The sequence below is a fragment of the Pseudopipra pipra genome, chromosome 23 (genome assembly GCF_036250125.1).
Source record: "Pseudopipra pipra isolate bDixPip1 chromosome 23, bDixPip1.hap1, whole genome shotgun sequence".
Classification (NCBI taxonomy): domain Eukaryota; kingdom Metazoa; phylum Chordata; class Aves; order Passeriformes; family Pipridae; genus Pseudopipra; species Pseudopipra pipra.
In genome coordinates, this window is record NC_087571.1 from 2,231,490 (window position 1) to 2,244,892 (window position 13,403).

At 52.9% G+C, this 13,403-nt stretch overlaps 2 protein-coding genes across 5 annotated transcripts; one reads left to right on the plus strand and one right to left on the minus strand.

Annotated features, from left to right (window-relative positions):
• Positions 1-2,349: 2,349 nt before the first annotated feature.
• Positions 2,350-6,822, minus strand: LOC135401872 (BRD4-interacting chromatin-remodeling complex-associated protein-like). The gene is made up of 7 exons (XM_064634417.1): positions 6,745-6,822; positions 6,077-6,408; positions 4,928-4,973; positions 4,274-4,316; positions 3,893-3,958; positions 3,321-3,779; positions 2,350-2,684 (listed from the first exon to the last, which is right to left on the minus strand). Exons 2-7 carry the CDS (start codon positions 6,129-6,131, stop codon positions 2,379-2,381), a joined length of 975 nt encoding a protein of 324 aa, XP_064490487.1. The 5' UTR covers positions 6,132-6,408; positions 6,745-6,822; the 3' UTR covers positions 2,350-2,378.
• LOC135401871 (ubiquitin carboxyl-terminal hydrolase 42-like) lies at positions 6,324-13,195 on the plus strand. Of its 4 annotated transcripts, none has more exons than XM_064634416.1 (12): positions 6,324-6,399; positions 7,343-7,490; positions 8,300-8,500; positions 9,535-9,645; positions 9,718-9,817; positions 9,955-10,022; positions 10,177-10,247; positions 10,779-10,861; positions 11,107-11,218; positions 11,455-11,595; positions 11,795-11,895; positions 12,619-13,195. In XM_064634416.1, exons 3-12 carry the CDS (start codon positions 8,314-8,316, stop codon positions 13,166-13,168), a joined length of 1,524 nt encoding a protein of 507 aa, XP_064490486.1. In that variant the 5' UTR covers positions 6,324-6,399; positions 7,343-7,490; positions 8,300-8,313; the 3' UTR covers positions 13,169-13,195. The 4 variants fall into 4 exon arrangements, with proteins under 4 accessions (XP_064490486.1, XP_064490485.1, XP_064490483.1 ...); XM_064634415.1 differs by lacking the exon at positions 6,324-6,399 and adding an exon at positions 6,500-6,838; XM_064634413.1 differs by lacking the exon at positions 6,324-6,399 and adding an exon at positions 6,978-7,242.
• The last annotated feature ends 208 nt before the right edge of the window (positions 13,196-13,403 follow it).

Here is a 13,403-nt window from a genome sequence, read left to right on the forward strand (position 1 = left end):
GTATCTCTGCTGGGAGAGCCGCACTTTGGGGTGAAATGCCGGCAGTTTGGGAGCACGGCTGGGGATGATCTTTGATGGGACAGTGACAGAGGACAGGGAGCGGCGTGGTGGAGCCTGCAGCCCGGCCCGGGGAGGCGATCGGGGCAGGAGGGTCCGGGATGAGGAGGACACCCCCGGGGGAGGCGGGTCCGGGATGAGGAGGACACCCCCAGGGCAGGAGGGTCTGGGATGAGGAGGACACCCCCCGGGGGAGGCGGGTCCGGGATGAGGAGGACACCCCCCGGGGCAGGAGGGTCCGGGATGAGGAGGACACCCCCCTGGGCAGGAGGGTCTGGGATGAGGAGGGCACCCCCCGGGGCAGGCGGGTCCGGGATGAGGAGGACACCCCCGGGGCAGGAGGGTCTGGGATGAGGAGGACACCCCCCGGGGGAGGCGGGTCCGGGATGAGGAGGACACCCCCCGGGGCAGGAGGGTCCGGGATGAGGAGGACACCCCCCTGGGCAGGAGGGTCTGGGATGAGGAGGACACCCCCGGGGCAGGCGCCGGGCGCCTCCCCATCTCATCGGAGCTCCACTGAGCTGCTCCGGCCCCCCTGGCAATCGGGGCTCCGTGCCCGGGAAGCCTCGTCCATCAGCGCTGTGGGACACCCGCGTGTGCCCCGGGGCGCAGGGACCGCCGAGAGCCGGGAGCTGCAGGAGGAGAAAGAAGCGCCTGGGAAAGGCTCCCGGCAGCATGGAAAGCGAGATCCCCAGGCTGTGCGGGGCCCGCAGGGCGCTGTCGCCCTGCTTCTGTGTCCTGTGTCCTCCCATTTCCCTCCTCTTTCCATTCCCTTCCCCACAACGCTGTGTTTTCTCTCTTCTCCCCTCTACCTGCTTTTTCCATCTCTCTAGAACCAGCCCCTTGTCCCCGTCTCCCAGGTGCTTCCTCTCTCTGCCTTAACTCTTTTCTCATTCTCCATCTCTCTCTGTCCAGCTTCCAGCTGCCATTTTTGCATTCCTCCCTGCCTGTCTCTGTAGCCCCTCGGTATTTCTGCTTTGTCTCTCTCTGTCTGGCATCTTATCATTGTTATCAAGGTCTTCTTTCTGATACCCTGTAGTGAGTCACGAGGGTGTTTCTTTCCCCATCTTTCTTGATCCTGTACCCCGCCTCTCACTTTGAATTCCTCTCTCTCTGCCCTGTCACCCGTAGCCCTTGGCTGTGCAAAGAGAAGACCCTGGGCCTGGCCAAGCTGTCTGTCAGCGCTTGACACACGTGGCCTTGGAGCGGTGAGGATGGTTCCAAGGTGAGGTGGTTGTTGTCTCAAAGTCTCCTGCGGCCCCTCAGGGAAGCGTTTCTGCCGGGCTTTGCAGGCCCTCTGTGGGCAGCTCTTGGAACTGGAGGAGCATTTGAGGTGAGCTGCGCGGTAGCGAGGAGGAGGCGGTGGGGGCTGGTGATTTCTCACAAATGCAGCGATAGTTTTCTCTCTCTGAATATCTTTAGGCTTGCTGCAGTGACCGACACCGGAATCGATGCAGAGCAGTGAGTGAAAGGCTTTTGAGGTGCTTCTCGGGCAGGAGTTGTTGTGGAAGGGTTTGTGCCCACTGACGTGATGCTGACTGCTGGCACTGGGGTTATTTTCAGATGATGAAGAAGAACCTGACAACTGCAGGAATATCCCAGCTGCAGCTTCTGTCGAGGATGGATTCAGACCCGTGGCCCTCTGAAAGCTCCATCGAGGGACCAAGGACAGAAAACATGGAGGCAAAGTGGAGAAACTTGGAAATAAAGGGGAAAAACTTGGAAGAGAAAAAGCTGAAATAAAAGGAAACTGGGAAATAAAAAGTGGAAAGCCTTGGAAATAAACTGGAGAACTTGGAAATAAAAAGAGGAAACTGAGAAAGAAATTGGAACTCTAGAAAATAAAGGGGAAAAGATGGTAAAGAAAATGTGAAACTTGGAAATAAAGGGGGAAATGGGTATTGGAGGGAGAACACTGGGAAATGAAGGGCAAAAATGGGAAATGGAGGGTGAAAACTATGCAATAATGGGCAAAACTTTATAGGGAAAATAAAATGCAAAATCTTGGAAACAAAGTGGAAAAGTTTGCTAACAATGTCAAAAAACTTGGTATGAAGAGCAAACCCAGGAAAGCTGCCTCCTAACTTGAAGGGGTTGCTGGAAGGCACGAGGAGCCCTGACTTCCCTGGGGTCACAGCCCCTTTCCCAGTGGAAATGGGGATGGAAACGCTGGAGGTTTCCCTCTCCTCAGGGACCAGGGAGATGATATCTTGCAAACATCAAACAGACGGGGGATGCGCTTAAGCTCAAGCCCAAATACTAAATAATCCCATTTCAGATTCTCATGGCACGTTCTATCGTGGAAAAAAAAAGAGTTTTATTTAAAATAAGAGATAAAAGAGCTCAGTCTCCTGTCTTGGTTCCTGGCTCTGGCAGCTTTTGCTGTGCCACAGCTCAACTCCCCCAGCCTTGGGTGCCAGGGCACTGCTGGGCCAGGGGGCTGCTGCTCCAGGGTGCTGGTGGTGGTGGGATGAGCTGGCAGCAGAGTGTGGGAGGGCAGTGGGCACGTGGGCCAGTGGCACCAGTGGCAGCAGCACCGACACCGGCTGGCCCTGGGGGCTCCCCAGGACACAGGAGGCTGGGCCAGGGAACGGCTGCTTCCCCTGTGAGACAATCCCCTGCGGCACCTGGATGGGGTGAAAAACAACCCAAAGGGTGAAAACACGTTTTTAACCCCCCAAACTGCATGAGTTCAGCATGGATGAGGGAGGGACCCTCCTGTCCGGCCACCAGTGGGCACAAGGAAGTGCCCACTGGTGGGCACTGAGGATCTTCCAGGTTTTTCCAACCCTGAGGACTCCAGGAATCAAAAGAGGCTCTGCTAGAGCTGCCCCCCTTAGGGTCTGAACCCCAGAAATGGGCCCATATACCCCCAAAATGCAAACCAGGGGGAGCTTGAAGATTGAACTAAATCAAAGTTCAAGGACTGGGCTCTTTGTCCCTGTTCCTCTTCCCCCTTCCCAGGTGAAAGAACTAAAGGAAAAGAAACAGAACGAAAACAATAGAATGAAAAGAAATAGAATGAAAAGAAATAGAATGAAAAGAAATAGAATGAAAAGAAATAGAATTAAGTGACATAGAGAAATTAAAATAAATGTAAATTAAAAAAATGTAAATAGGACTGAAACAACTAAAAAATAAAGCTAAAAATGGAGAGCTTCAAACCCCAGAACTACAAAAGCCTGTCTGGGAGGTGCAGTGAAGGTGGAGGTAGGTGCTGGTCCCTGACCCCCTTGGCCACTTGGCCAAGGGGCTGCACTTGCCTGCTGGAGGAACACGACCTGCTGCGCTGGCTGGGCCATCACCTGCTGTCCCCACGCCGGGCTGGGCCCCACACCCAGTGTCCCCCCGGGGCCCTGGAGGCTGGAGAAGGGCCCGGGGTGCTGCGGGAAGGGCTGGATGTTTCCCTTCTGGGGGGGGCGGCCGGTGGGGGGCTGCAGCCCCTGGACATGGGTGCCAGCGGGGCAGAGCTGCAGGGTGCTGCTCAAAGCCACCTGGGGCTGGAACCTGCCCAGGTCCTCCTTGGCCTCCGCCTCCAGCAGCTGCTCGGTGATGCCCGCTGCCCACAGGCACTGCTGGAGCAGGTCGCAGGGTGGCCCCACCACGGCAGCCCCGCTGTCCCACTGCCACGCCAGGCTGGCATCCTGGGGCACTGCCAGGCCCGTGCTGGCCGTGGGCTGGCTCAGCTCTGCGCTCAGGAGGCTGCCGGAGGATTCCCAGAGCTGGGAAATAGATGAAAAACACGCTGAGGATGTTGAAAAACACGCTGAGGATGTTGAAAAACAACGGGAGAGAAAGGAAAGGCTCTCCAAGGAGAAATTAAAAAAAGACCTACCCCAGCACCTTCAAAAAAGGAACTGGCTGCATCCTTTGTGCTGTCCAGGACGGCACCACTGTCAGTCTGGAATTACAAACATTGGATTTACTTTGTTTAGACACAGAACGAAAAAAAGAATGGGGGAAAAAAAGAGGGTGCAGTGGTGAGGGGCAGCCCCAGAAAGCGCCGAGCTCTTCCCAGCAGTGGGGCAGTGGCTCTCCCTGTTCCCAGTTTTGTCTCAAAACACCACAAAATCCCAGATGGCTGCACAGCTTAAGTGGTGGCAGAAGCTCAAAACCAAAAAGATCCTGACCTTGGGAGAAGTTTGATGTAAAAAACCCTCAGTTTTTACGAAAAAACCAGGATGTTTGTGTTTTGGAGAGGTAGCTGAGTTGTCACCTTTCTGGATCCAGGCAAAAAGCGGTTCACGACCTGGGGATCACTGCAAAAATACAGGAAAAGGTTTAGGAGACAGCCCCAGCACCTAACTAACAAATTAATGCTAGTAAATGTTATAACTAATGATGGACACCCATTTGTGGTTCAATAATGATGTTTTATGACCAATTTGAGCCATCAAGTATGTGCTCAGAGGCTGGTTTTTGCCTCCTGCATTGCTCACCCCCCTTTATTCCCCTTTCCCTGATAATTGTCCAAAGCAATAATTACCAACAGTTTCATAAGAACAAAAAATGAGCCATTTGGCAGAACAGCATTTGAGGGACCTGCTAACGAGCACCCCCAGCCCAGGGGGACTGGTAGCAAGCAAGGGTTGTGGTGCACAGAGCCCTAAAAGTTGTAGTTTTGGGTAAAATAGCTGAAAAATGGGATTTATTCCCACACTATCATTATTCTCTGTACTACTGGGGTGTTTGCACTCCTTTGGATGATGTTTTCTGCCCTTCTCAAGACATTTCAGCCCCTTTTAGCCCTTTTGGAGGACAGCTTGGGTGGGTTTTGGCTCTGGGAGAGCCAGCCCAGCACAGGAGAATCCCTGCTGGGGATCCAAGGGGGATGGAAACCCCTTTCTCACCCCAAAACCATGGGACTTACCAAAACACATCTGACAGGCCCCAGCTGTCTTCATCCTCTGTATCAACTGCAAAGAACAGAGAGAGAAGGTTATGTTGGGAGAGCAGGGGGATGATGATGATGATGATGATGGTGGTGACCAGAGCAGAGGACACCTGAAGAGGAGGCTCCACTACTCCAAGGGGTGTCAACCCCCCAACAGGAACCTTGCAAAGTTCCAGGGGGGTTCCTGATCCACCCACCTGATGGATTTCACTCCCAGTTCTCCCAGCCAGAGCTCAGGTTTCACCCTGAAACCCAAACCAGCAGGCTTTTGGTTCATTTTCACCTCACCACAGGGGCCTGCTGACCCTCGCTGGCTGCACCTGGCATGGGACAACCCCGGTTCCTCAATGCCAGGAGCACCTGGAGCCAGATCCTGTCATGGCTTGGCAGGAACTCATCTTTAACACAACTTATTTATGCACTTTTATCCCTAAAATTCCACTGAGCAAAGCGGATTTGGAAGGAATTGAGGATTTTCTGACAATAAGCTGTGATCAGCCACAGGCTGCCTCCTCCCAAACCCCTGTGGATGAGCACATCTGGGAAACTGTGATTTTGGGGTTGGTTTTGGATGTTTCCCCTCTTTTCCTCAGATCTGGGCAGGATTTGGAGGTGGGGCAGTACAAAACCACTAATAAAAATCAAGGGAAAAAATTACCTCCAGTCCGCTACCTCGATAAACTCTAAAGATAAAAATATCTTCAACTCTCACACCCAAAAATGATATATAGGAAGATTTTCCTCCTTGGCTTTCTCCAGCTGGGGAGGTGCATGTGGAGTAAGATGTTTTTCAGCTCCCTGGATCTCTGCAATGGCGCTTGAGGGGCGAATTAAAGCCGGTGATTACAGCATGAGGGACAGCAGCCCCCACAAGAAGACCCTGAGGGGTGCTCTGTAGGGGTGCAGGAATCACCATCAGGCAGCACGAGGACAAAATGCCCTTAAAATCAGACTCAAAATATTCCCCGTTATTTTTGGTGGTTCCAAAGAAGCACAGTTCTCACTGATTAAGGAGCAGGAGTGACGGCCAGAGTCCGGAAATTATCTTTGCAATAAGCCCCTAAAGGGGTTGGAATTTTCCCCGTAAATATGGATATTTGATATTCCTTAAATAAAAGTGCTCACTTGGACCTGGAGGGATCAGGGAGAATAAGATGCTCCACGGGCGGCACCTGGCCATGTCTGAGGGCAGAATTCCCTTGCTGGCACCAGGTTATTCCCAAGGGCCACGTCACTGGGGACTGGGTGTGACTGAGGGCCACCTGGAATTGTTGGCAACCAGTCTTGTGACCGGGGCCAACGTTCTTTGTTGGTGTTTGGGGGCCACCTTCCGTTGCCGGGGGAGAGGAACGGGAAGGGTTCTGTGAGCCCTGGCTGTGATGTCACGACAGTGTCGCTGATAAAATGTGTTCAAAGTCCATCAAAAGTTGAAGTACAAGAGACATGATGTACGTTCCCTGTTGTTGAGGCAGAACAAAACCAAAAGACACCAATAATACCCCATAGGGTGATGAAATGCTGCCCCAAACGGCCCCTTCTCACCCCTTTCTAACCCAAAGAATGGGTTTGGGTTGGTTTGAGTCAAAACAGCAACCCCCTGGTCCACCAGTGAGCGTCCCTCATCCAGCAGCTTCCCTGCAGGGAGTCCAGTGTCCCTCCTCCTCCTCCAGGACCCAGGATTCACCACCTTTTGATTCATTTTAACCCCTAAAACCACACTTGGTCCTTACAAATGAGTCTTCTTTTGGCTCTTAAAAGCGGGACTTTATACCCTGGATATTAGTTCTCTGCACCTTCAAAATGAGGCTTTGGACACGAAGAACTTGAGGCTTTGAGGAGTTTACACCCTAAAATGATGCTTTGGACCCCAACACGTTCTTCTGGGAGGTGGGTTTCAAAGTGTCCTGGTGTCCATGACTTCCAGCTGCCAGAGGGCTGGGCTGTGGTGGCCACAGGGCCAACAACATGCGTGGCCCTGAGGGGAAAACATGCAGGACCTGTGACTGGTGATTGTGACCTCACCTGCCTCCTTGGCATCCTGAGGAATGGGCCAGCAAAAGCTAGTTGGACCTGAGCTGGCCACTGGGATAACTTGGCTCCTTCCATTGCTACTTGCATGCTTGCCTGTGTCCAAGCATTTTTCGTCCTTGGCAGCAGCTAGAAACACCAGCTTTTGACAGCTGGAGGTGCTTTGTGGGTCACATTTGGGGTTTTTTTAAATAATTTTGCTGAGCTACAATTACTTCCTTTCCCAAGAGATGATTGGATCTGATCTGATCTTCCTGGAAGAGGTCCTGACATCCTCTGTCATCCCAAGCTTTTCCCTCTGTACCTGAGGGGGCGATGGCCTCAAGAGGGAACAACTTCTTTGAGTAATGGTTTCCCCAGCAGGCTTGGACTTTGTGGATGCCCTCGGACAACGGACATGGCTGTGGCTCCATCCCCACTGACAACCTGCAGTGAGTTCTGAGGCGTTTCCTGAGAGCAGCCAGACTGATCCAGGCGTCGCTTGTTTTCATCATCTTACAGTCAGGAAAAGGTAAAATCTGATAATCCAAGGCTCTAGAGGGACAGGAAGGTAGTTTGTGGCCCAGAAATCAGTTTGCTGGACTTTTAGCACACTAAGCAGGGGAACAGACTTTCCAGAACCGTTTTCCAGAACTGTTTCCCTACCAGCTGATGTCAACAGGGTGTGTTAGGCTTCCCCTGATGTTTTGGGGTTGGTGGTTAGAGCTGTTGGCCTTGGTGTCCTGTAGAGAACTCAGCATTTGAATATGTTTTTGAGCAACAATAATCACACACAGAATCACTGAATTAATTAGGTTAGAAAAGACCTCTGAGGTCATCGAGTCCAACCTTTGACTGAACACCACCTTGTCACCCAGACCATGGCACCGATACCACATCCAGCACCCCAAGGTCCTTCTCCACTGGGCCCATTTCCAACCACTCTGCCCCTGGAGTGGTTGGAAACCCAGACTAGAGCACTGCATGGGGTTGTTCTGGCTGAAGTGTAGGACCTGGCACTTGGTCTTGTTGAACCTCATGCTGTTGGTCTCATCCCAGCCTGTCCAGATCCCTCTGCAGATCCTCCCTGTGAGCAGATTGACACTCACACCCAACCTGGTGTTGTCCATGAATTTACTGAGGGTATACTTGATACCCTCATCCAGATCATCAATAAAGATATTAAACAGGACTGGGCCCAACACTGATCCCTGGGGGACACCACCAATGACCAGATGCCTTCCAGATGAAGCCCCATTCCCCATGGCCTGGCCATCACCCAGGGCACAGTGCACCTCTTACCTCTTGTCTCACCTCTTTCCAAATGTCGTTTCCCTGCAGTCATTGCCAAGGAAATGACTCCACCAGAAAGGATCCTCTTTCCCCCAGAGGACATTTGCATGGACTGGCTGCACACGCGGAGACCTGGGCCGGGGCTCCGCAACCGGGGCAGCACCTGCTACGTCAACGTCATCCTGCAGTGCCTGACCTACACCCCCCCTCTGGCTAATTACCTGCTCTCTCGTCAGCACAGCCAGTCCTGTGAGTACCTTCAGGAGTGTCTCCTTGTAAATCCCAAGAATTCCCAGAACCTGGAATTGGATTTATGAGAAAGAGCAGCGGCCCTTCTTTGTCAGCTTGTGTTCCTTGAGGGCTCAAACTAAAAGCTGCTTGTCACAGAATCATGGAATCAACTGGGTTGGGAAAGACCTCAGAGATCATCAAGTCCAACCCTTGATCCAACCCCACCGTGGTTCCCAGCCCATGGCACTGATGCCACATCCAGTCTCAGCTTAAAAACCTCCAGGGATGGGGACTCCACCCCCTCCCTGGGCAGCCCATTCCAATGGCTGAGCACTCTCTCTGAAAAAAATTTCTTCCCAATGTCCAACCTAAACCTCCCCTGGCACAGCTGAACACCCAGCCCTCTTGTCCCACTGCTGGTTCCTGGGAGAAGAGCCCGACCCCCCCCTGGCTCCCCCCTCCTGTCAGGGAGTTGCAGAGAGTCAGGAGGTCTCCCCTGAGCCTCCTCCTCTCCAGGCTGAGCCCCCCCAGCTCCCTCAGCCTCTCCTCACAGCACTTGTGCTCCAGTCCCTTCCCCAGCCTCGTTGCTCTTCTCTGGACTTGCTCCAGCCCCTCCATGTCCTTCCTGAGCTGAGGGCCCAGAGCTGGACACAGCACTCCAGGGGTGGCCTCACCAGTGCTCAGTCCAGGGCAAGAATCTCTGCCCTGCTTCTGCTGCCACACTCTTCCTGATCCAGGCCAGGATCCATTGGCCCTCTTGGTCACCTGGGCACACTGCTGGGTCATTGTCCTATCAAGGTGCTTTCATGTTCAGAAAGGCACCTCCTTTGAGCCCTGGGTCTCTGTCCCACCTTGTTAAACCCTCTTCCCTTATTGCACTTCAGCCTCCCTCTGAAGAGCATTTTCTGTGCACTTAAATGTCCTGGGCTTTTCAGGACACTGGCACCCTGAGAGAAGAGGAGTAGAGAGTCCTTAGAACTTCAAGACCTCCACAAGGTTTTCCACCGCTTGGGATTGTTTTGCTAACCCAAGGAACTTCCCTCCCTCCCCAGGTGATCAGGAAGACTTCTGCATGATGTGCATCATGGAAGACCACGTTCGGAAGATCATGTATTCCTTGGCCAACGCCGTCCTGCCCAGGGCTGTCCTCAAGAGCCTCAAATGTAAGCAACTTCAGGTGCTTTGACAGGCTTTTTCCCCTTCTTGCAGGGTGGAACTACTAACTTCTTTCTTAGTCATAGGAGAATTTAAGCCTGACGTAGCAGGAGACGCCTACGAGTTCTTCTGCTGTGCTCTCCATGCCATGCAGGACGCTTGTCTGCCTGGAAGCACAGTGTAAGCACAAGCAAATTCCCTTTTCTATGTTCCTGAACCTGTTGAACTCCTTGAAGCACTCCTATCAAGGAAAACTTAAACCCAGGGGTTTCAAATCTAAACTCCTGGTAACTCTCTGCCTTGCCATTTATTTCCAGCTTGGACGTCTCCTCTCAGACAACTACCCTCATCTACCAAATATTTGGGGGCTTTCTGAGATCCAGAGGTATGCTTCCACAACTACTGCTCTCCTTGGCCCTCTCTGTGCCCTTCTGTCTGCCTGTGACAAGCAGCTGGTCCTGTGATTGGTGCAGGAAGTCCCACAGGCATGAACCATCACCGCCAATTAACTTCACCCAGCATTTTGATTTTCCTTTCAGTCACGTGCTTGAGATGCCAAGCAGTTTCTGATTCCTACAAGGCCTTCCTGGAAGTCCTTTTGAAAATCAAAGTAAGAGGGTTTGCAATTGTGCTTCGAGGGGTCCAGAGGCCCCTGTTGTAGCTTTCCAGAACCAAAGCATTTGTCTTAAAAACCTCTATTGCAGGCACAAGGGAGCTTGGTGGTGGGTGGGAAGGGGAATGAACAGTGTCCTCCTGCAGAGGCCGTGGCACTGCTCACCCATGGTGCTGGCTTTAAGCTGAACCAGCAGCGTTATCCCCTCTGCACCCTTGAGATACTCTCCTCCTCCCCCCTTTGCCCTCCCTCAGCAGCTGTCTGGCTGCCAGGCTCAGGGGTTGGATCAGTTTTCACTGCTGGTGCCCTTGCACACCATCAGTAGCTGAACTGAGCAGTGGCACAGAGAGGGAGCTCTTGATGGCCCCAGGAACCCCTGGGACACAAAGGAAATGTTCAGCATCACACTTCTCTTTCTACCTCCTCCTGGACAGTGCTTGCAGACAGTGGGTCTGCTCAGCATCAACAGCCTGGGTCTTGGGTGAGGGCATTTCCTGCAGCTCAGCAGCTCCTTTCTCACCTGTCCAGGCAGCCTCGTCCCTCACCGCGATCCTGGACAACTTTGTGAAACCCAAGCTGCTGAATGGGAAACAGTGCATGAGATGCAGCAAGTAAGATGATCTCTAACGATATTTTAATACCAGATCCTGCAGGAGGGGCTGCATGTCATCAAGCAGAAACAGCTTCCCATAGAGGTTTAATGCACAATAATGAGACACAGCCTTTTTTAATATGGCCTTATAGCCTGGAATAGCCTTAAGGAAGTGCCAGGATGTGTGAGACAGGACAGGTTGTCTGGCCCTCCTGGGGCAAGATCAGGTGCATTTTGGCGCTTGGCTCTGTGCTTGGGTTCAAGGTACAGGAAGAAGATGATCGCCTCCAAGAAGATCACAATCCATCACGCGCCCCGGGTCCTCACGCTGTGCCTGGGAAGGGTTGATGTTCGGAGCAGCAGGAAGATCAGTGAGGTGGGTGTGCAACTAGAGGGCAACTTCCTCTTCCTGGAGCAGGAGATTCCCCAAAGCAGTACCCTTTGTCACAAGCTGCTCCTGTTGGGCTTTCCGTGTGGGAAGACCAGCCTGGACTCTGCTCTGGCAGAGCTGCTTTGGCAGGAGAACAGTTTCCTGCCACCCAAATTATTCCATGCCAGAGGCTATTTCAGCTAGCTCAGGGTCATTGCTGAGCCCTCTTGGTTTGTCTGTAGGTTGTGGAGTACCCTGAGTGCTTGGATCTTCAGCCATACATGTCTGAGGAAGCTGAAGAGCCCCTCCTTTACTCCTTGTACTCTGTCGTGGTGCACAGCGGTGAAACCTGTCTCGCCGGGCACTTCTTCTGCTACACAAAGGCAAGGAGCAACTTCCCTCCCGACAGGGAAAAATGTGTGCTGGGAAGACAATCGTTCCCAGCAGTGCTGCTGGCAGCCAAGGCTTTGGGGGACTTTCTCCTTCGGGGCTGGGCTGGGTTTGTGTTGGTGCACCAACTGTTCCGCAGTTTTCTGCGAAGTCCTGCGGTTCCCCTCCAGACCCGGGTGCCTTCCTTTGCAGGCCAGCGACGGGCTGTGGTACAAGATGGACGATGAGACTATGGATGACTGTGACATCCACACAGTTCTGGGCCAGCAAGCCTACCTGCTCTTCTACATCAGGTAAGAACCAGGGGCACACGAGTTCAGAATGTTTCCTTTTCCTGGCTTTCCTGTTTGTCTTCTCCTCCTCCTGAGTGTTTCTGCCACAGGAGACAACTCCTCCCTGTGTCCTTCAGTGCTGTCAGTTCTGAAGTACCCCATGCCAGTCCTTCTCTTCCCTTGCTGGGCATTAGGCTGCTGCCCTGTGTAAGCTGCCCTGCCTGCTTTCTGAAGCTGGCTAATGCAGAGAAGAAGACTTAAGGGGCCTCCAGGAAAGATGGGGAGGGACATTTTGTCAGAGAGTGTAGTGACAGGACAAGGGGTAATGATTTCAAAGTGAAAGAGGGAAGATTTAGATTAGATATAAGGAAGAAATTCTTCCCTGTGAGGGTGGGGAGGCCCTGGCACAGGTTGCCCAGAGAAGCTGTGGCTGCCCCAGCCCTGGAAGTGTCCAAGGCCAGGTTGGACAGGGCTTGGAGCAACCTGGGATACTGGAAGGGGGGTAGAATGAGATGAGCTTTAGGGTCCCTCCCAACCCAAACCATTCTGGGATTCTGTGAAATGGAGGCCTTAGGGGGTATAAAGATGAGGATTTGCTCTGGGGGCAGACCTGGGGGGAGATCCCAGCTGCATTTCCCATGGGTGACCTTGGTGAAGCCGTAGAAACGGCTCCAAGGAAATTACTGAATCCCAGATGAGTCTGCAAGAAATGCCCTAAACAGAGATCACTCTTTTTATCTTCAGGTGCCCTGATTTGAACATGGAAGAAACGTCTTCAGCTTCTTCATCAGCACCACCCTATGACCATTCCTTCCTCAGTCAGAGTGGGGGCAGCAGCAAGCAGGTGGATTCTGCAGGACCACAGGATCTGCCTGGGAGGATTAAGGTGACACACAGACAGAGGAATGATGCCAGGGAGAGGAACAGGAGCAGATCCCCACGGTGGGGCAATGTTCACTACAGCTGGTTCATGAACAGCGCCAACTATGACAGCTCTGACAGCTCAACGGGGAAGAGGAAGAGAACTCATCTTCCAGATTATGTTAATGCTTCCTGGGATGACACAGCTCCAGGACCCTCCAACAGGAGCTGCCAGTGGGCTCCTGCACACAGGGCTGCTCAGGAACAATTCCTGCCAAGACAGAGAGAGCAGGGCAGATCCTTACAGATCCGGAGCTATGGTCTCCCCAGACGACCTCTGGAGGTCAGGGAATACCCTCAGGCAGAAAGGAGGAGGAGGAGCCAGCAGGAACCATTTGTAACCAACAGGCAGAGAAGTCACAGCCAGAATTAAACCCCCTTGTTAGCCTTGCACGAATAATTTACAGCACGTTTCCTTCTCTCTGGGTTCTGGGGCAGTTGGTGGAAAGAGGCAGTGAGGGATGATTGTGTGATGGGATTTTGAAAGCTGTGGGCTTGCAGGAACCCACCTGGCAATCTCTTCTTTGTAAAAATGGAGCTCAAGTCACTCAAAGGGCCATGGGCAGGACGAGCCAGCAGTGAGCAGGATTGGAGCAGGCTGGATGGCC